This window comes from Hyalella azteca, unplaced genomic scaffold, assembly GCF_000764305.2.
Source record: "Hyalella azteca isolate HAZT.00-mixed unplaced genomic scaffold, Hazt_2.0.2 contig433, whole genome shotgun sequence".
NCBI classification, from domain to species: domain Eukaryota; kingdom Metazoa; phylum Arthropoda; class Malacostraca; order Amphipoda; family Hyalellidae; genus Hyalella; species Hyalella azteca.
The window spans coordinates 56,518-77,747 of record NW_025930784.1 but is presented as its reverse complement, the minus strand read 5'-3'; the positions used below and the strand labels follow the sequence as shown (position 1 = coordinate 77,747).

At 37.1% G+C, this 21,230-nt stretch overlaps 1 protein-coding gene across 1 annotated transcript; it reads left to right on the top strand.

Annotated features, from left to right (window-relative positions):
- Positions 1-963: 963 nt before the first annotated feature.
- On the top strand, positions 964-20,746 carry LOC108671495 (oxysterol-binding protein-related protein 2-like; the record flags this gene model as incomplete). The annotated part of the gene is made up of 12 exons (XM_018159049.1): positions 964-1,177; positions 3,218-3,273; positions 9,693-9,851; positions 10,187-10,299; positions 13,251-13,338; positions 13,803-13,907; positions 14,276-14,405; positions 14,779-14,913; positions 15,160-15,242; positions 16,467-16,598; positions 17,140-20,036; positions 20,203-20,746. Coding segments are annotated over 11 exons (1,318 nt in total), but the record flags the coding sequence as incomplete, so codon positions are not given.
- Positions 20,747-21,230: the final 484 nt, after the last annotated feature.

Sequence of the window (21,230 nt, the reverse complement as noted above, 5' to 3'; positions counted from 1 at the left end):
CTCCAAAAATTCATCACGTAAATCTCCAAAGAATTTTTTTCACCATGGATATTTAATAGTATTTCAGAAATATTATTTCGCAGCTAAACTGGGATGGTTACATGAAACGGAATATTTTTCTTGCTATCTAACGAGGCGAGTTGATGATATTAAAAAATGTATAAGAAATTTTCGCCAACCCTAAATAATGAACCACGCATGTGAGATCAAAAACAAGAACATTTTGCGTCAACACGATGTACGCTGTATAAAAGAATTGTTTTTAGCCCCGTAAGCCTGTTAATTGCAGCTCTGATTGAAAGCCACGCTGTGATTACAATATCAATAGGCGCAATTTACTGCTCTCTTAGTCCCGTAAATTTTACCATGAAGCTCACGTGTTCCTTCTTTGAACCTATAAGAATTGTATTCTGTTTTCGAGTTTAATTTTCATTCAACTTGGGGTGGAAAATTTAAAGTGCATCTCAAATAAATCTCAAAATACCAGAGCCAAAAATTTCTAGCTGGATGTCTGCATTACGAGTCCGCGTGAATTTTCTAGTCGATGGCGATGCAGGTATAGTTAAAAAATAAATGTGCGAGGTGCGATATACCATATCCTAATTGGCCACAATTGCAACGTTTGAATAGACAAAATGCTTCTTCCTAACAATAATAATGGATACACAATTATATGTTATGTAAAAATTTATATACACAAAAAAAATATTTTTACACAATTATATAAATGGATAATTTTGAACATTAGGACATAATTGGCGAAATAATGTTACCCTCGTGTATTAGTGTTTGCGTTATAAATCACACATAAATGAATGCAAGAAAATGAAGAGCAAGACATAAATCATTAAATATGTTCCCTTATTAAATCAATGTATGGGATCCCCCCAAAATGCAAAACTATCACAAGCATCTTACTAAAGAAGCAAACAAGATAAACTATCTCTTCCTCTCTTGTTTCAGAACACGGTTACCAGCCCCACAGCAGACTTCTTCAGGCGAGTTTTCCCTGTGGTCCGTACTGAAGCAAGGCATCGGCAAAGAGCTCTCGAAAATAACCATGCCTGTAGTGTTCAACGAACCTCTCTCCTTCCTGCAACGGGTCACCGAGTATATGGAGTACGCACATCTTCTCGATAGAGCTTGTGAAGAAGATGACCCTGTGCTCAGGATGCAGGTAAGGAAACCAGTGTTGTCTAATAACCCGAACTTGGCTTTTCGACAAAAATTCATGCTGTTTACCTAACCGGTAAATTATGATGCGTATTCATAATATACTAGCAGATTATCGCTCAACTCTCTATATTCAATCTATATTCTTTGTAGTCGTAAACGTGTTCATGAAAACAGGCTTCAAATCAGTGTATTTTCAGTTTCGTGCCTAAAACAAACGCTCGGATAAGTGCTGTTTTATCTTCCTTCAAAAGGGAAAACACAAAAACGCTATGCTCTCAAAGTTTAGAGCGCACCTGGTTATCCTCTGTAAAGAATAATCCCGCATCATAATAATCACAAATGCATCGTAGCACGCCCTGAGTGAGCAATTGTTTGCGGTCCATAATAATAATCCCAGTCTAAGCCGCATGTGCATCGTCAACGAAGCACTCAGGCCCACATGCACTCAGTGTTGATAGTCAAAAGCCTGCGGTGCTTCCGCACTGCCACGTCGAGAGCTGCATTGCGGGATCATCAAAGAATGTAAGCACGGAGAAAAATAAAGATTTGCCACGGCTAGCAGTCTTCATCGATTGCTGGCACTGGTCTCACAATGCCTAAGTCTGCAGTGTCTTGCGGGCGTCTTTTATGCAACGAGTGTCTCCCAAGTGAGCATGATCAACCTGACGGCTTCTTTTTGTATTGCAACAACTTCTATTTTGGTGGATCGGTCAGCGATAGGGTGAAGAATTTTATTCAATTGAATAAGAAATTCCAGTTGGAAGCCGTGCAAGTTACCCGATTTAAAACGAGGGTCATGATCCTTTCTACAACCCCTGGCAAAAATTATGGAATCACCGGCCTCGGAGGATGTTCATTCAGTTGTTTCACTTTGTAGAAAAAAAGCAGATGACAGACATGACGCAAAACTAAAGTCATTTCAAATAAAAACTTTCTGGCCTTAAAAAACACTATAAGAAATCTAGAAAAAAATTGTGCAGTCAGTAACGGTTATTTTTTTAGACCAAGCAGAGGGAAAAAATATGGAATCATTCAATTCTGAGGAAAAAATTATGGAATCATGAAAAACAAAAAAACGCTCCTACACATCACTAGTATTTTGTTGCACCACCTCTGACTTTTATAACAGCTTGCAATCTCTGAGGCATTTACTTAATGAGTGACAAACAGTACTCTTCATCAATCTGCCTCCAACTTTCTCTGATTGCTGTTGCCAGATCAGCTTTGCAGGTTGGAGCCTTGTCATGGACCATTTTCTTCAACTTCCACCAAAGATTTTCAATTGGATTAAGATCCGGACTTATTTGCAGGCCACGACATTGACCTTATGTGTTTTTTTCAAGGAATCTTTTCACATTTTTTGCTCTATGAGTACGCACACAGTGAAAGCAGGTTTGCCCGCGCGGGCAACCTGCTCCAACCTGCCACAAGAATGAACATAGGATAATAATTTAAGTGTTAACAGTGAAAACCTGTACGAATAGGCTTCTGTATTCTATGGTTTCAGGCGCCAGCCTGAGCAGGTAACCAGCACGCTGGCAACCTGCTTTCACTGTGTGCGTACCCTTAAACAAGATGCATTATCATCTTGCAGATTCGAGATTCATCACTGAATATGACTTTCATCCAGTCATCCACAGTCCACGATTGCTTTTCCTTAACCCATTGTAACCTTGTTTTTTTCTGTTTTGGTGTTAATGATGGCTTTCGTTTAGCTTTTCTGTATGTAAATCCCATTTCCTTTAGGCGGTTACAGTTCGGTCACAGACGTTAACTCCAGTTTCCTCCCATTCGTTCCTCATTTGTTTTGTTGTGCATTTTCGGTTTTTGAGACATATTGCTTTAAGTTTTCTGTCTTGACGCTCTGATGTCTTCCTTGGTCTACCAGTATGGTCTACCAGAAACAACCTTCCCATGTTGTTTGTATCTGGTCCAGATTATAGACAGCTGACTGTGAACAACCAACATGTTTTGCAACATTGCGTGATGATTTACCTTCTTTTAAGAGTTTGATAATCCTCTCCTTTGTTTCAATTGACAGCTCTGGTTTTGGAGCCATGATTCATGTCAGTCCACTTGGTGCAGCAGCTCTCCAAGGTGTGATCACTCCTTTGTAGGTGCAGACTAACGAGCAGATCTAATTTGATGCAGGTGTTAGTTTTGGGAATGAAAATTTACAGAGTGATTCCATAATTTTTTCCTCAGAATTGAGTGATTCCATATTTTTACCCTCTACTTGGTCCTAAAAAATAACCGTTACTGACTGCACAATTTTTTTTCTTGATTTCTTATAGTTATTCTTAAAGCCAGAAAGTTGCCATTTGAAGTGACTTTAGTTTTGTGTCATGTCATTCCATAATTTTTGCCAGGGGTTATACATAATCTTGAACATGGAATTTATTGATTGACGCTAGCGGTCGAATGAATGCAGAGCCGTTTAAAATTTGGCATGCAAGGGAAAAAATTCATAAAGAAGGAGATGGACGTTTCGTTTCATAAGTTGATGTAATACAATTCAAAATCGCCTGACTGCAATTGTTAGTCTGACTTTTAAAATCGTCTGACCTTTAAAATGATACTACAATTGTTTGTGAGTCTAAACGATTAAAAATAATTCGAAACGAAGGAATTTTTTAACTCAAGACATTATATCCTATTTTTTGCATCTCATGAGAATATTAAGCTTCTTGACTAGTCAAAGCGTCTATGAAATGCAGTAAGCCTTTTGTGAAGGTCATGAGTTATTCATGTGGTTTCATTCTCAACATGGGGATTTAAAAAAATCTTAGCCAAGCTGGAAACCCAACTACATTTTTTATTCAACTGAAAATATTAACATTTGACGGCAGAACTTTTTGATCTATAACAAAATGATATGAAATTTCGACGCTTGGGCCATAGCATGACAACTAGCAACTGGTACACGAGAAAAAAACAATCTATGTAAGAAACCAAGATTTGGCTTTGGCGTATTGATACCAGAAAAACGTGAGCCGGAATTTTTTAATAAATTCAAAGAAAAATACAGCAAACTTTCACATTTCAAGCCCATGCTTGAGGCTTACACTTTTCTGACAAATCTGGACACATCTTTTCTGACACGCCACGGACACATCTGGTGTCTGCTGTGCTATTGTGTTACATGGATAATCCCTTTGTTCCATAGCAGTCCTCCAACTTCCAGAACATGAAAACCGTAGTTTATAGTCTTTAATGAATTTAATTTAAGAACTTACTGCACGACAGAACGTCATCGGCCTCATGTCATACTCATTAATCACACTGTTTGCATTAGTGATTTTATGCATTTGCTGCTGTGAAACAAATTTTCAAAAGTTTGTACCTATTTGTACGAAGTTCGAATTTGAAGCGGGTGGAAATTGGAATCATAGTCGTAATTTAAACACTTTATTTGAGACGTAGCTACATGGTGCAACTCAGTAGTACATATATCCATTATACACAATACCAATACGAAAGACAAAGTAAGTCAGGATGACATCGGTTGCAAAAGTGGCAGAAATCTGTCATCCAAGACGCTCCTGAAATATGAGAGTGGTTTTGGTAACATTTCCTATTTTCTCGTGCGTGCAGAGAATCCCTCACGACGGATTCTTCAATGAAGTCATTTGAGAATAAGAACAAAGGATCATCTCGCGACACCGTCGGTTTTTCGTAGCCGGTGGGCGTTGTCAAAAATGTTGCTAACATAAAAACGTGTAGCAGGTCGGCTAGCCTTTGTTCATCATCGTGCCCGTCATCTAGATGCTGCTGGAACACGAAAATTAACGACTGAAAAGTTCAGACTTCTTCTTTAATTTCTTTTGGTCGTCTAGTGAAATGCAATAAATTATCCCTTGTATTCGAAAATGGAACGCCAGCAGGAATTTTTTGTGCATGGTCAAGCGCTACACTAAAAGAAATAGAATCTCGATACTACAGATTAACAATTTTAATAGAGTACTGCCAGAAACCACGTCCACAGTAAGTTGTCACCACAAAATTTTGCGAAACAATGTTATCAAAACTAATATCATCAACATCGATTGGTTTATCTGAAGCCGGTCTGTCATAAATGTTTGCCCAAACACCCTTCGCTCGAGAGGCAAGGCATGAAAGGCTTGGACAGCTTCAATATCGGCGTTTGATATAGTGCTCGGCCGTGTGTTTACACAAGCTCATTTATCGTGAAACACGGTCGCTACCTTGCGACCATGTTTCACGATAAAAGCCAACTATCCCTTACGTACCGGTGAATATTTACGAACAAAATCAGGCATGGGAGTTAACAAGAAATTTGAATTTTAAGGGCTGCTACAGGACGCAACTGCCCTAATAGTATTTTGATATGTTCAATCTACCTATTTCACAAATTAAGAGCTGCGCATACTTATATACTATCATTAGACATTAATTAAAATCGAAGTTTAAATCTTCCTAAAATGCATGAATTCCATGTAGAAATCTTCAATGTTTTTAGAGACCTTGCAAATTTATCATTGACGTGAAATAGATTTGACGTTTTAGTTGCCTGGTCGTATTCTAACTATTTATTTATATTATTGTAGCCTCCTTTTTCTTTGTAGCAACACCTGACAAGAAAAAAAATTTGTTGCTTGACTTGCTACTTTTAACAGGCTATTCACTCAATGTTGTTAGAAGATCTATGAGATAATAAGTAGCGTAAAAACCACAAGCATCGCCATGGCCTATCCCTCACGGGGCCATTAATTTCCTTACTTTCTCCTCGGTTATCCCACAAAATAGTTAACAGATAAACCATACTACATGAGATGTATCGTTCATCGAATCCCAGCTGTGAAATGATTTGAATTCAAGAAATATATCAAAATTTATGCACTTTGCAAATCTCATTGAAATCAAACCAGGGTAACAAATGAATCATAATGAAAAATTTCATGGTTATTCCTGCATTTCTTCTATACATAATTAATTGGCTGAAAGTATAAAAAAATTTTGCATGACCTGAAGATGAAATTATGAAATGAACATTGAACTAGTCGGTATGGAAAGGAAGCGATGGGAGCAAATCTAACCGTTCGTCGGATTATACCATAGTCAGTAAAATATCAATAGCAGATGTAATGACGAAAATAAAATGAAGGGAATGGGTTGAATGAAATGATGAAGACGTCCAGTTTATGTTATGGGGTATCCTATGCAATAATACTTCAATTATATTGCAATTGCAATGGTATACTGAAATTCTGCAATAGAACTTAATGAGCGTGTTAAATAGAAAGAATTCATATTACCTGCAGACGCTGGTAAGTGTTAATCCCCTGAGGTCGAGGTCTCAGGAGCATTTCGAGGTCGAGGTCTCAGTTTGCCGTCACTTAACTGACGGACTCTGTAATTTGGCAGACTAAATTTAGCAAGTTTGTGGGCAAATTTAGAAATTTCCTCGACGCAAAAATTAACAATGTTGAGACGAAGTTTAAATACTGAGTTTATTTCTCTCCAAGAATATATTGTTCTTGACAACTATTTCGATCTCACTATGTGCAATTTTTTCATTGCAACTTTGCCGATCTAATGTAAGGTATCGGCTGCTTGCTTGTGTTCGACGAACATTTCGCTAATTACTACCATAATTTCATTATTTTCTGTCAACTTTCATTGCCATTATTTTTCTGCTTTTTTAACTGTCGCCGGCGAAATTGGCGACGGACAAACAAAACGTCAAGCGACGTCAGCAACTAACTCGTCGTATCTTCGGGGCGCTGAGAACAAAGACGTCGTATCTACGGGGCGCTGAGAACAAAGACGTCGAATCTTCGGGGCGCTGAGAACAAAGACGTTGAATCAGACGTACCAACTTCGATTGGCTAAAAGCTAACTCCTCGCAACTTCCATGCGCTAATAAGTAACTCGTAACTTCGCTGCGTTTTACAAGTAGCGATTCTTTCCAACATAGATGCGCTTAGAAGTAACTCGCCTCAAACTTCGGCGCGCTGAGAGGGCACCGTGTTCTAATCTCAAGACTGGAATCAAGAAATCTGACGCCCGATGCGACATGTTTTGAAAGAACTTGAAGCAAAGGCTATAAAACTTTGCCGGTGTTTGTTAGGCTGCTGCTCGTAATGCGCTTAGAGTGAGTTTTTGAAGTCATCGTAATTCAGAGGTCAATTTCGTTCGCTCAAGCGAAGTGATTTCCGAAGCTCTGTTTTTTGATGAAGTGACATAAATAATATTGTTCAGTCTCTAGTCCTTGATGTGCGAAAACCGGTATTTTTTAAATTATTTTTTGAAGATGATGGTGTACATACGATTTATAACCTGCATTAACGATGTTACGTAGTTTTGCGTCAACTGTGTGATTAAAAATGTCAATGAGTTTCGATTATTTAGATTTTTCAAGTATTAAACACATGAAATCGAAATATTACTCTAAGCTCATGGAAATTTGACACCTTTATAAATTTGATTTAAAGTAGAGCTTCTCCTAACATCCACTTGATATTTTACCGCTATATTGTTTTATGACATTTCAAATTGCAAGCGATAAAAATTAAGCGCAATCGATTGGGAAAATCTATTGATTACCTTATCAGGAAAATAAATTTGAAAGTTTACGAAATGTGCATTTTGAAATGTTTCTGCACAAACTTCTAACTTAAATCACGCTAAATATTCACCATAACTACGATCCGTGAATTAAACGTATTTTGGTCCCTCAATGCTTTGAGCTTCAGGGACCAATTTAGCAGAATGCCACTGGTACTGTGAAACCAAATGCAAAATGAAATATTTTCTACGCTAGAATTTCCAAACACTTTTCGAATATGAAATTTTCTATCGAGATTTTTTAATATCTTGGCCTGCAGCCCCGGAGGCTCCGTTCTTTAAGCTAACCAGCGGTAAAATGATGGACGTTCTCGGCAATCCCAAAAGTAAATTAAATCTTCGTTCAATTCCCGTGGACTTTTACGAAATTCAACCTCTAGAAACGAAAACCACGAACTTGAATAAAATGCATAAATTTTGCCCGATTTCTCTGAAAATTAAGTTGGATTACTTCACTCTAATTTATCAAGCGCTCTTGCAGTTGATGAAATATATATTAACATAATAACATTTCTTACGTCGTCAAGCGATTTTAATATTTGGGCGTTTTCCAACAGGTGAGACGGGCTGCAGGTGAGGCTATTTGATGGTGGGGTGGACCACAGGTGCGATAGGCTCGAGGTTGACTACACGTTAGGCGAGTTACATTTGAGGTGATCTATACAGATGCGGCACATGATTTAGTTGTGCAGCAGAGATATAGTGGCACGGTTGTGTGCTGGTGTATTGCAGGGTACTGTGGCGCAGTGAATGTAATGGTGCATCAGATGGTATGGTGGCACTGCAGATGGTGTTGCTGTGCTGAAAATGGTGTGGTATATGGTGTGATGAGGGTATAGTGGTATATGGTGTAATGTGAGGACTGCAGATTAGTGATTCTTTTTGAAATTAGTTGTCCACCGTCAAGTTGGAGCCACAGCAACAGAAGAGAAGTTTAAGTAAATGGTTTGTTGTAAAATAACTCTTTGCAATTTCAAGGTTGGGAATTTGGGAATTTTAACTGTAATATTGATGAAATAATCTGGACATTTGATGGCTTGCATCATCGAAGCAAATTTTTTCACGCCCATTCAAATGTCTCAATCTTTTTTTGGAATTCTTTTGCTCTGTTTTCCTTCACTTGATGAGCGCCCCGAATGACCTCTCACAAATTGCAGGAAGCCTGGCAAGGTCAGGCGCTGGAATTTAAACTTCAGAGAAGACGAAAAATTTAACCGAATTTTCTATCCTCACATTTTTGACAAGCTTTTTTTCAATTTCTCGCTCGTGTCTAAAGAGTTTGAAAAATTAATTCTGAAGTTTGGCTGGTGCCATCCAAGTTCTGATCTTTAATGACTAAACGATGTCGTACTCGGAGGGAATCTCTCAGATTTTATGCCACGGAAATGATGAATGACGTAAGTCTAATGACATCAGAGATGTAATCGTGTCAAGGCTGCTTGGCTAAGAGGAAATTATCCTCCTTTTTAAACCTCATGCAAGGAAGCGTTTAATCCAGGAATGAATGTTGACACTGTTAGCCGAATATCTAGGGATTCAGTTCACATTTATAACATTTTATAAAATTTATAACATTTTATTTATTTATAATATTTTACTTGCTGAATACTTGTAATTTTAGTATATATAGACTAGCAGCTTGTATTCAAAGGCGGACAGTGTTTATGATGGCCATGAGAATAATTTGAAGATAGAATTGCAAATTGCATCAGAAATTGAAAAGATTTTCTCGTACGTTCACCGATCTTCATTAATATGATTTCAAGAGGGTATTAATCCGTGGCTATTTTGTGTTATCTTGCTGGTATACAACATCTTGATCACAAGCAAATGCAAGTATAAATATAAATGTATTTATTGTAAGTATGAATAACTGTAAATGTACCCGATTATTTAAATGATAATACAATAACTGTGTGTCGACACAGGATCGTAGCGGAGCAGGTCTCCCACCACCCGCCCGTGTCTGCGTTCCACGCTGAGGCGGACGCGTGGTTCTTCCACGGCTCAGTGCACCCCAAGCTGCGCTTCTGGGGCCGCAGCGTCGAGATCCAGCCTAAGGGGACGCTCACTCTCGAGCTCCTTAGGTGAGGAAACGTTAAAATGTCGATAATATTGTCGGAAAATTTGACGATTTTGTAGCTTGGGTTTAATATTTGTAATGAACATATATAAGTGGTCTGATTGCTGATTCAGATTCACTAAATATTTTCAATTGTTCATAACACAGTTTAAATCTAATAGCTTCCAGAATTTCGCTCTCGTACGTTTGATTTTTGGACAAATGACGTTCGATCCACTATTAAAATTGTTCTCCAGGGTTCAACGCCACTCTGGGTCAACGTGTTTGTAGTTTAATATCAAAAAAAGATACAAATATTTCACGACAGTTAACTTTGTTTTTGTCAAATAAAAACTACAGGCACGGTGAGGCGTACACTTGGACGAACGTCAACTGCTGTGTGCACAACCTGATCTCCGGGCAACTGTGGATAGAGCAATACGGAGCAATGGAAATTATCAACCATGTGACTGGTACGAATAAACCTTAAACATTGTTCTACTACATGAACTTAAGGTATGACATAACAATATAGGCACAATCTGTCAAAACCAAATCCTTTATCTAAATTGTGTGCAGTAAGCTGTGATCGAAGGAGGCAATTTTCGATGTAATAAAAATGTTTGAAATTTTTATTTTTTGCATTTTGTTGTTCGTACGTTTGATGCTGGCCACTTGGAATATTTTTGGGTCATTCGAGCGCGAACTTACTATTCCTTTTTCAAGAATTTAACCTTGGTTTTAAATTTTATTTTTAATTATTACGTCATGATGTATCAAAAGAAAGTATTCTGAATACAAAATTGCTACGAAAATTTGTATTAGAATATTTTAATCATATTGAAAAAAATTAATTTCCCTCTTAAGTTCGAAACGGAGTTTAAAAGGGATTGAGTGCTAAGTGAGAGCTCGAACAGAATTCCGCTTAATTAGTATTATTTTACTCGAGTATTCTTATTATAGGAGGGAAGGCGTCTTGATAATGGAATTGTCACATCCAAGAAATCATCTGCGTTTGGGATAGAGTGGGATAGAGTGGTGCGGTTGGGATGGACTGGGATGAAAAAGAGTGGAAAAAAGATATATGTAAGTGAGTGAAATGATATGGCCTGAAGGCGTGGAAGCAAGGAATGGAGGGAAAGAACACTCTAAAACTGTATGAGATGAAAGCGATGCTAAAATATGAATGCCCAAATATGAATAACAGATACCGCCACGCGATATAACTATATGTCAAGATAATTCAATTTCCCTATAATGTAATTCAGCTCCGACCCGACAAGATACAAATATTGTATGGTCCGAGTGCAGGGGTGACTTGCGTAATTTCGTGTGCATGCGATGCACGGAAGACCGTAAAAGGCCGCAGTGGTACATTGCAACGCTTCCCAAGATGGCGCGTGCTTTGTGCTTCAGTGCATCTTAACATTACACGGTGTAGCATGGTAGCATGGTTCACTGAAATGATGAGAACATTCATGAGGATACACAAGAAAATTACCTCGCCTTAATTTAATCGTTGCATGGAATCGTGTGCTTCTGAGCAAATCGTTAAATGTTGATTTTGATATTATCATTATTCTTTATTTTGATTAAGTTTTGTTATTCATCTAAAATTTGTATTTTTTGGTATAGTTGCTCATATAGATAAATTTGATTAAAAAGAATAATAATTTTTACTTACAACTTTTTTAGAGTTGAGTTCATCGAGTTGTTATTGAACAGTTAGAGAAACTAAACTCTGAAAAATTTCTAAATGAAAATGACAATTATTTTAACCTAACTTATTCATCTATATAAGCTCTTCAGTATACGAAGCCAAAAGACTGCAATGTAAGTTTAATTAAATTCCATTGGAGTTTTCTTTCGACAAATTTACTATGAAATCTGAACTCTTCAAATGTTAATTTAGAGTCTTCAGGATATCGCTTTATGTTTGTTGTTCCAATTAGTGCGATTCTAATTGGGAAGTTAGTTAATTGAATGCCATTACTTGCACGTGCTTTTGCTCGCGTGTGTTTTGTTGAATACAATAAGAGAACTAATGGAAGTCGTTATTTGTAACGGGCTATAGATTGAACAAAATTAAGTGTAATTGCATGCCTGTGTATAATATGCTGGAGACCTGTCTAATTTAACTATGCATAATAAAATGGTGCTTGTGAAAAAAGTGACTTAGTTCTGATACTTTTTCTATTGTTATTTTTCCCATTATTAACAGTGATAACTATTTCACTAATTTTTTGCATAGTTTTCTCTCGCCAAACAAAAAATTCTCATGGTTTATCGTTTTCCACAGCAAAACGATTAGAAACAAAAGGTTATATGATCTTTTGATCTTGCCTGTGTGTTTCTATCGAAAATTTAACATAGGAACCTCATTCTACTATAGATAATTATAAAAGGGCTGATTTTCCACATATGGCCTTGTAAGTTAGCTGAATTTTTGTTATTTAGATTTGTATTGCCGAAATTATTTGGTTAAAACATTTCAATGATGCACGAGAGGTTTAAACTCTAGTGCATTTCCGATTGAACGACTAATGCCACAGACATTGGACATTTAATACTGCTCTACTAGTTTCGCCTTAAATATGAACCTTATTATGCTTATTGCTGTATATTGCGATATTATTTTGTATCACTTTTCACCCCTTTTCGTCCACTTAGCACATATTGCATTTTTTCATCACAGTCCACCTACTATAAAAGGACATGAGACGCTCTCACTTCTCTTCCAATAGCAAATATTTTTTCGAATCATGAAGGTCACTCACCGCTGTAATATTGAATACAAAGCGCATTGATCATATAACATCAGAGTAACGAAGCCACACATCACTGATTTTCTATATGAATAGTTTGCCCAGGATATATTTTTTAAATTATTGTAACTTATTATAACATTGACTCCTTACACCATCCATCGCTTCACTGATTAATCTGCTTGGCGATGGTGACAGTTTTTATCGACCGTTATAACCGTTGATTAAAATTGTATCGCCAATAAATACACTTAAGTTGCTTTTGCAAGTGAAAGCTTGACGGCACTCTGATTTGAAAGTGTAAAATTAGTTGAAATAATTCCTTTTGCCCAAGGTTTGTAAAGAACGCTTTCAGTATTCAAAATATACACGAATATTTCATAGATTTTGACGTGATCGACATTTAAGATATTGCAATCCCGACTTCTGGAGTAATCATATTTTCCGTAACAGCAAATACGGAATCGTCTTTTATGACCCGCACTCCTCTAAAAATTGCAATTTATTTTTTATTGATTCTACAGTGCTCCGATGGCAATATTTATAATTGTTTGTTGAATTTCAATTATGTCGTAGTCTCTTTTCAATGCTCGAAGTGCCTGTTATTATTGTTATCGCTAAAAAGAGCGTTATTTTGATTTTTAACTTGTATTTCTAAGGTCACAAAGGAGTGCTGAATTTCAAAGCTGGCGGAGGGAGCGCCGGCAAGGATTTACACAAAGTTGAGGGATTCGTCCTGGATAAAGAGTGAGTTCAACACTTCTTGTACATGTAACATAATTCGGGCAGTTAATGTGTAAATACATTAATCTGTTATTTTTAATTTGAAGGAATCTAATATATCCTTGGTTTCAGTAGAAATTAGATACATAGATTAGTTAATGGTAGAACCGTTAGCGAAGCCGTCAATAACAAATAAATTGAAATGCATCCAAAGAAGGGCCATTTTCAAGCTCACGTATTCTTAATTAGCTGTGCGGAAAGATTCATCTGAAATAATTGAACCGGATATGAAGAGAACGGTTTAATTTTAGTCATATAAGAATGTTAAATAAGGCAAGAGTCACGTCAATTTCATCATTAGTAGAAAACTAAGGGCTACTATAGCTTATTGTTTTGTCCAATCAATTATCAGGAACCGAAAAATATTGTTGACTGCTTTACTTCTGTGGGGATAATATGAAATTTTTCCCGTTTTCCTGTGATCGCAGCAAAAAGAAATTACGGTTTGTGTACGGCCGATGGACAGACTTGCTAAAGGCGACGGATGTCGCTTCTTACGAGGAATACCGCGCAGCGTTTCCTGCCAAGTTCAAGTGAGACATGATCGATAAAGCTCAGCTAAGACAGGTGGCTGATTATTGTGGTACTTCGGGCTGCTAATTAGTTATCTGTATGCTTCGTAAAGTGTAATTATCATTCGAAAAATGGAGAAGTTATATTAACCATGTTAGTATATCTGAAAAATAGACAAATAAGACGCTGTGTTGTAGTGTGCTTTGTAAGTATAGCGTGTAGCAACACGTACTTTGGTGTGTTTGCGTGACTCAAAATTAGATTGAATAACTAACTTATTACTAATTAACTTATTACCTTAACTTGCCATAACTTATAAGTGGTCGAGCCCGTTGACGGTCGATCTAGCGTTTCATCACGTAAAGCTCCTCATTCGTATTCTCTGCAGCCGTGATGATACCCGAAAGAAAAGTGGCGAGAATGGATCAGCTTTCTCGTCTCCCGCGTCATCGTCAAGAAAAATGTTCTCAAAGCTCAACTCAATCACGTCTTCTTTTAAAATCAGCGTCGATACAGAGGTAAAATGATTTTTTTTCAGAGGTATACAGGTACGTACAAGTAGTTTAAAAAGTACATACAAATAACGTAACAACAAAACCTGTTTCAAATTACTACTATTCCAAGCTGATACCTGAAAAATTGCAGATTTTTCAAACCCCGTACTGAAAATTTTTATACGACCATCGATCTTTGGTTTGGGTAAAATATCAGGAAATTAACTGAAGCTTTATCCACTTTTGGTTTGGATATCGATAATGTTAACAAGTTAGCGTTATCGATAACTTGAACAAGTTGAGTTTTCGTTTAATAACGTCAATCGTTTTAGAGATGATTTAGTTTATTTGATATTAAATAATTCGAATATTCATAAATTTTCGGCTCTACCTCCAGGCCGCTTTCGAAGCGGAGGATGAGGAAGAGGATGAAGGAGGCCCCATCCCACGAACGATATCCACATACAGCGTGGACATCCCCAACTCCTACACCTTGTGGGAGGTCACACCCCGCCCTCCCCACTCTAGTGAGGTGTGTAGTGCTCACCGTAACTCTCCGTCTTTATGAAATATTTGGTATAATTTAATCTCATAAATCTTCCACTTTTCTTTCCTGAAACGTTTTTCACTAATATTAGCTAGCAATAAAAATAATTCCCATATTAAATTATTACAAATCGGTAATTTAAAAATTAAATCTAAAGTTAAACTGTCGAAATAACAATTAATTACAGTTCTACGTACCTGTTGTCTCTAAAAATTATTTGCGTTTGAACAGTACTACCACTTCACTCTGTTCGCCATGGGCCTCAACGAGAGAGATCCTGCCAGCATCGATAAAATCGCTCCAACTGACAGCAGGTAAGTCATTTTTATCTAATTATTATTCTAGAATTTCAAGTGGATACAAGTTTGAAATATTCTTATATGTGTAATATTTGTTTCTGAAATTACATGTTTTCAACTTACCGTTTGTTGCGCATGCCTAAAAACTAAAAATTTTAAATGCGAAAATAACGGAAAACATTTTGATACACAACATAACTTAAATTCCAAAGATAAACAAAGGTATGCTTCCGAAAGTATCTACTTCATAGTATAGATTTCGCTTCAGACTCAAAGTATTACGTGCGGAGATAAACAATAGGTTTGCCTGTGGCCCAATGTCGATTGAATGATGGTGTAGCTTAAGCGATCTATTTGTTATATATTGGTCACGTTGATCTGACAGCTTAGAAGGCTAGAAACCGTCACTCAGACAAAGTCACGAGGAAAATATATAGAGGAGCATTTAAATAGACATCCACACATGCACGTCTTGGTTATTTTTGCCCGAATGTTAATTTGATTCGCTTATTCTGTGAAATTGAGCAAGTGACCTAAAATTTATCACAAGATACGTAGACCTCCAGCTCGCGGAAGTCATTTCCAGGAATTCGCTTCTGCACTTTTGTTGCGAGTTTGATCTATGCAGAATATATTTTTTTATCAATACGTACATCCAAGTAAAAAGTACATGAACTTTTGTTGAAACACTAGACTCTAAACAGACAATAGGATCAACGAATTTATCAAATATTTTTTGGGCGGTGGATGGCGGAGAGATAACTCGTCATCGATTTTTTTCAAACATAACTTGTGTGCGCCCAGGATCAACGTTGGATTTTCTCCCCAATTGCTCGAGTCTCACAACAACTTGTTATTGACACGTCACTAAAGGGACAATTAATCTAGCTTTCTGGTAAGAAAAGAAGCTGATGACCAGCAGCCAACCATTTCTTCTGGTGCTTGGGAAAATGTCTCGATATGTCTGTGAAATTTTTACTGTGGGGTGTAGTCTGATCTGTTTCATCAATCCATTTATGTATAAACGATGCTGCTGACCAGATACAACGCTCTTCTTCGCCATTCAGAGACTCGTGTTAGATATCTAAACTTTTCTGTAGAAATATCGGAATTTGATTCCAGGCGCTGAAGAGATACGAAAAACACCAAATTATATTGCGTTTTCCTGTTCAACAGGCACGTCTGCCCTAATATCTGCCGCTAATAATGAATGATCGAGGTATTGCGTGTACTGCGCAGGTTGAGGCCCGACATCAGGTTGCTCGAAGAGGGCGACATGGACGGCGCAGGCTGCGAGAAATCTCGTCTTGAAGAGAAGCAGAGGGAAACGAGGAAAAGTCGCAAAAAACACAAGGGCGAATGGAAGAGCAGGTGAGAATCTTGAAGAAAAGGACTGTTCCTAAGTTTGAAGTCTAGTTAGTGGCAACCTATGCTTGAATGTTCTCTTGGAAAATCTGGAATTAAATTTTAGTAATTTTATGCGTTCGGCTATTGGGCCAAAATATTCAAACAATTTAATTTACAGGTTTAGCTTTATTTCTTAAAAGTTCTAAAAGTTTTGCGTAAAAGTTCTAAAAGTTTTTTTGTTTTCTTAAGTTTTGCGCATTCAATAAATTTTACTAACCATATGTGTTTCTTTATTTAATAGGGTATATGCATACCAATTTTTTTCCCATTAAAAAGTATGTACACATACTTGTGCAATAAGTTATTTGCTAATGAAAACACTTCTACATACAATAAGTTTGACTAATAAAATAACTTAAAAACAATATACAATAATTTATATTGGTACATCAAGTTATACAGTACACATGCAATAAGCTTTACCTATTCAGACAAGATTTCATAACACACTTGGAATTTTTTCTTAGAATCAGTTACTTCAAGGAATATTTGTTTGTAATTACAGGTGGTTCGAGCAAGGCACGAACGCGTTCAATGGACAACCAGATTGGCTCTACTCCGGACGTTACTGGGAGCGCAATTATGCGGACGTGGAGGAAATATTCTAATTAATTTGTTCCTTCTCAGTAATTAGCGTGATAAATTCAAAACCAATTCTTAAACTTTAAATTTATCCATGCGGTTGTGCCAGTTGTCTCTTTTTAACGTTAGCCCGTAAAAATTCTCGAACTTCATATTCATGCGTCTTTTTGGTTGCAGCAGAGTTACACTTCTTCTCATTCTGATATCGTCGTTCCACGCTTTCGGATATTTTACATGCAAGAATTGAAGATCGACTTTATTGAACGCGCATGTATTTGTTGTCGCCTGATTTCCCTTAAGTTTTGTTTCACAATCATTTGAACTTGATTCGCTTTCTCCTATTGATATAATTGGATTTAAGTATTTCCAGTCGGCCGGCCTCTTCACCGAAAATTTATTCAATATTCCAAGCGTATCAAATAAATGTAATTAGTACAACCCAGTGCCCTTCGGTTAACTCACTCTTTAAGCGGATTACCATCATGCCGGTTTTGACGAAATAATGATTTACTAATTCAAGCCAAAGCATTTTCCGATAACGACAAATAGGACGATGATTAGAAGATTGATCCAACTTCGTCCGCATTTCCTCCTGCCATTCAGGGAACACGTCGGCCGAGGGCCAGCGTTTGCCTTCGGTCTACTTTGCTCACGCGAGGCTCTATTTTCCTACGTGTGCTATGTATTTTTGAATGAAATATTTGTGAGTTTTAAATAATGTAAACTATCAAATAGGTAATGTAACATCGTTAGCCTTGTACCATCGTTTTCGAGCGTTGTTTAATGCGTACTTTCTTACTCGTATTATGGAAAGGGGGTGAAGATTGCACGAATCTGAAAACATCCATCGGCAAGAAGATACACCACGTGTCCCCAAGTCAATTGATTGAAGTATAACAAATTGTGATCATGCCCGATCTGCGCTTCAAAATTTCAAAAAATTTGCCTCTTTCTTACAGTGTCAAAAATGGTGATGGTTGAGAATGAAAGTTCACACAATTGCCACTAAACAGATTGTTTACTCGGCGTTACGTGCAGAATGCTCGGCACATATTTTAACGCCTGTTGTCAACGTGACGTTGTTTATCATATCAAAAGCTTTCTTATCCAGACATTGTTCTGGAGACAGTTGGAGAAGGAACGCAATATCACGCTTTTACTCTACCTATACGTGTCCTCGGTCTCCAGATCTCGCCATGATTGATTATTGCCATTCACTACGGTTTTCTGAGACTTAATACCTATGTATTAAGTCTCAGAAAGCCGTTGCATTGTTTCGTGTTGGAGAAACTCTCCGGCTGGTCGTACCTCCATATAAGAGTCTACATAACTGATTCGGTAGAATTTTTCACTTGAATTTCTTCTTTAGATGACGAACGTTGTGCAACATCCTGTGACGAAATTTCAATTTTCCGATACAGTTGTTGACATTTCATAGTTTCAGAAATCGATTGCATTAAGAAGTTTCTTTTTCATCGTTAGCCTTGGCTTCCAAATAAATTAATAGATCTCTCGAATATCCTTTAGTGTAGTTTGATGGAATTGTTTAATATTTCTATATAGACTTCAATCTGATTGCGTGCTCTTCTCAACGTGCACAATAATTCAATCAATGCTGATATCAATATTGTTAAGCACCAGTTGCCATTTTTTCGTTGCGATGGTTTACTAATGAAAATTGTACGTAAGAACTTGAACAAATTTTCATCAGTTGTAGGAATTTCAGTAACGTGCCAAGTGTATTTACGATGTCACTTTTTATGACCGAGTTATAGTTCCATGGCGGCCGGTAAAGAAAAAATTTAAAAATAGCACAATAGCACCCGTAAATTCTTCATATTTTCTGCCTCCTGTCTTTATGAAATACACGTATTAGGTAGCGATTTTAATAACAAGTTTAAATAGCCTAGGAAATTATTCGAAACCTGTATTAGCTCACTGTAAGGAGTAGCAATAGCTTCTAGAATAATATTGCTGTATGATTGCTTTGACTTTACTTCATCTTTACTGTTTGCATCGCTATATGAAGCAGCACATTTTTGTTTGTTGACTTTTCCATTTAATCGACTTAGAATGTCCGTGCTGTTGGCGGACCAAATAATCAGCCAGATCATGACTAACAGAGCGATCTCTAGGATTTACGTTGCCGTATGGACAAGCATTGGCATAAACTGGGATCGGTCAACTGCTTGTTACGTTTTTGAACTTGCGGGCGATATGAGATAGGAGATCAACGTAGATACAGTACACAGATTCAACTGCCAGTAAATGTAACTATTGACTGTAGTGTTTTTCTTCAGCAGTCGAGGCAATTCATTAAGATGAGACGGGGTCTGAACTTTTCCCTATAACTGATTATTTCAGTCACAGTAATGAACTCAAATAAAAGCTTTCAACATTCGCCCACTTAATGAGATAGTGATAAATATTTGCCCTGGAGAGGGTTGACCACTCAGCTGAGTGAGTTCCATTGAAGTCATCCTCCGTTGCTACTTGGATATTGCTGGTAGTGAATATAATTATATTTTGCAAAGTGTATTTTTTGCAGAGAATATATATTATCCATAATAAAGATATATATATTTGTTGATGTAGTCATCGATGTTATAGATTACGAGTTCTTGCATACGGTAGTTAATGTATGCGAGAGGACGTTCATATATGTAGGTTGTGAGAGTTCTTGCATACATGTCTTAGGAAATATAAATGAGTTAGGAATGTCATCGTCATGCCGCATGCGTCATCGTTCTAGAAAAATAAAGAGAATGGAATAATAAGTAAAAACATACGCGTCGGTTTGGGCCAAAAACCCAGGATGAGGTTGCCGAAACAATATATGCGAGAGGACGTTCATATATGTAGGTTGTGAGAGTTCTTGCATCCATGTCTTAGGAAATATCAATGAGTCATCGTTCTAGAAAAATAAAGAGAATGGAATAATAAGTAAAAACATACGCGTCGGTTTGGGCCAAAAACCCAGGATGAGGTTGCCGAAACAATTAGGTACCGAGCGAGCTATTGTAGTTGTTCTGAGTGAAGAATGTTTTCGGATCATATTTTTTTATTACAATAAGCATTCAGCTGTGAAATTTTGTCTCATTTTTCATTCCAAATTTTTTTTTCTACCACAGTTCTGAAAATTAAGAGACGAAGATCAGTCTGCTTGGTAGTATTAGACTCTTTAGTGTAGCGAGAAGTTGAAACGTACCGACGTGCATAAATATGAGAAGCAAGACTAACTTTCTATTTTATGACGGATTATAATCGGGTAACGAATTTTGATATCGTATCAAAATCCTGTACATTTTTCCAACAGCTATATTAAAATTTTTCACTTTATTAAGAAAAATCAGCTTTTGGATTTTCCAGTTCGTTCCTTTCTGCGTCCAATGATCGAGGCATTTATGCTAAAGTTTTACTTGACACCGATACTTGTCACCGCATCCGCCTCTTTTGATCGATCGGATCTTGAAATTTTTTGTCATTTGGGAACATTAGCTTTAAAGGAGTATAATAAACTTATGCGCGGGTCTGTATTCTCATTGTCCTTAGGCAGCAAGGGAAACTTGAGTACACCGTATATTTTATTGCAATTATTTGCGTAACAATATTTTTTCATCCATAGCGTGTCCAGTGACCTTAAGCGCAATTCTCTATAAATGTATTGTGCCAATAAGTATCGTAATGTATGACACTAGAAGAAATTGAAACTGAGTCATAAAATTTAATATTTTATTTATTAAACTTTCACTTACGAAGCCTCTTGACAGATTTCTTCGACGATCTACTTCTGCTTCTGATTGAGCAGCGGCTCTTGGCACGGCCGAATTTGCCCTGCACTAATTTCTTCAGAACATCCCTTATTTTGAATTATGACGAAACATTTTTCTTTCCTACGAAAGCTTACGCGATTTTAGCTCCTTCAGGTAATTTCATGGCACTCGCCAGGGCTTCTATGTAGGCTTTCATGGCAACTCGTTCGTATTCGGTGACTTTCCAGAGCTCGACCGTGCC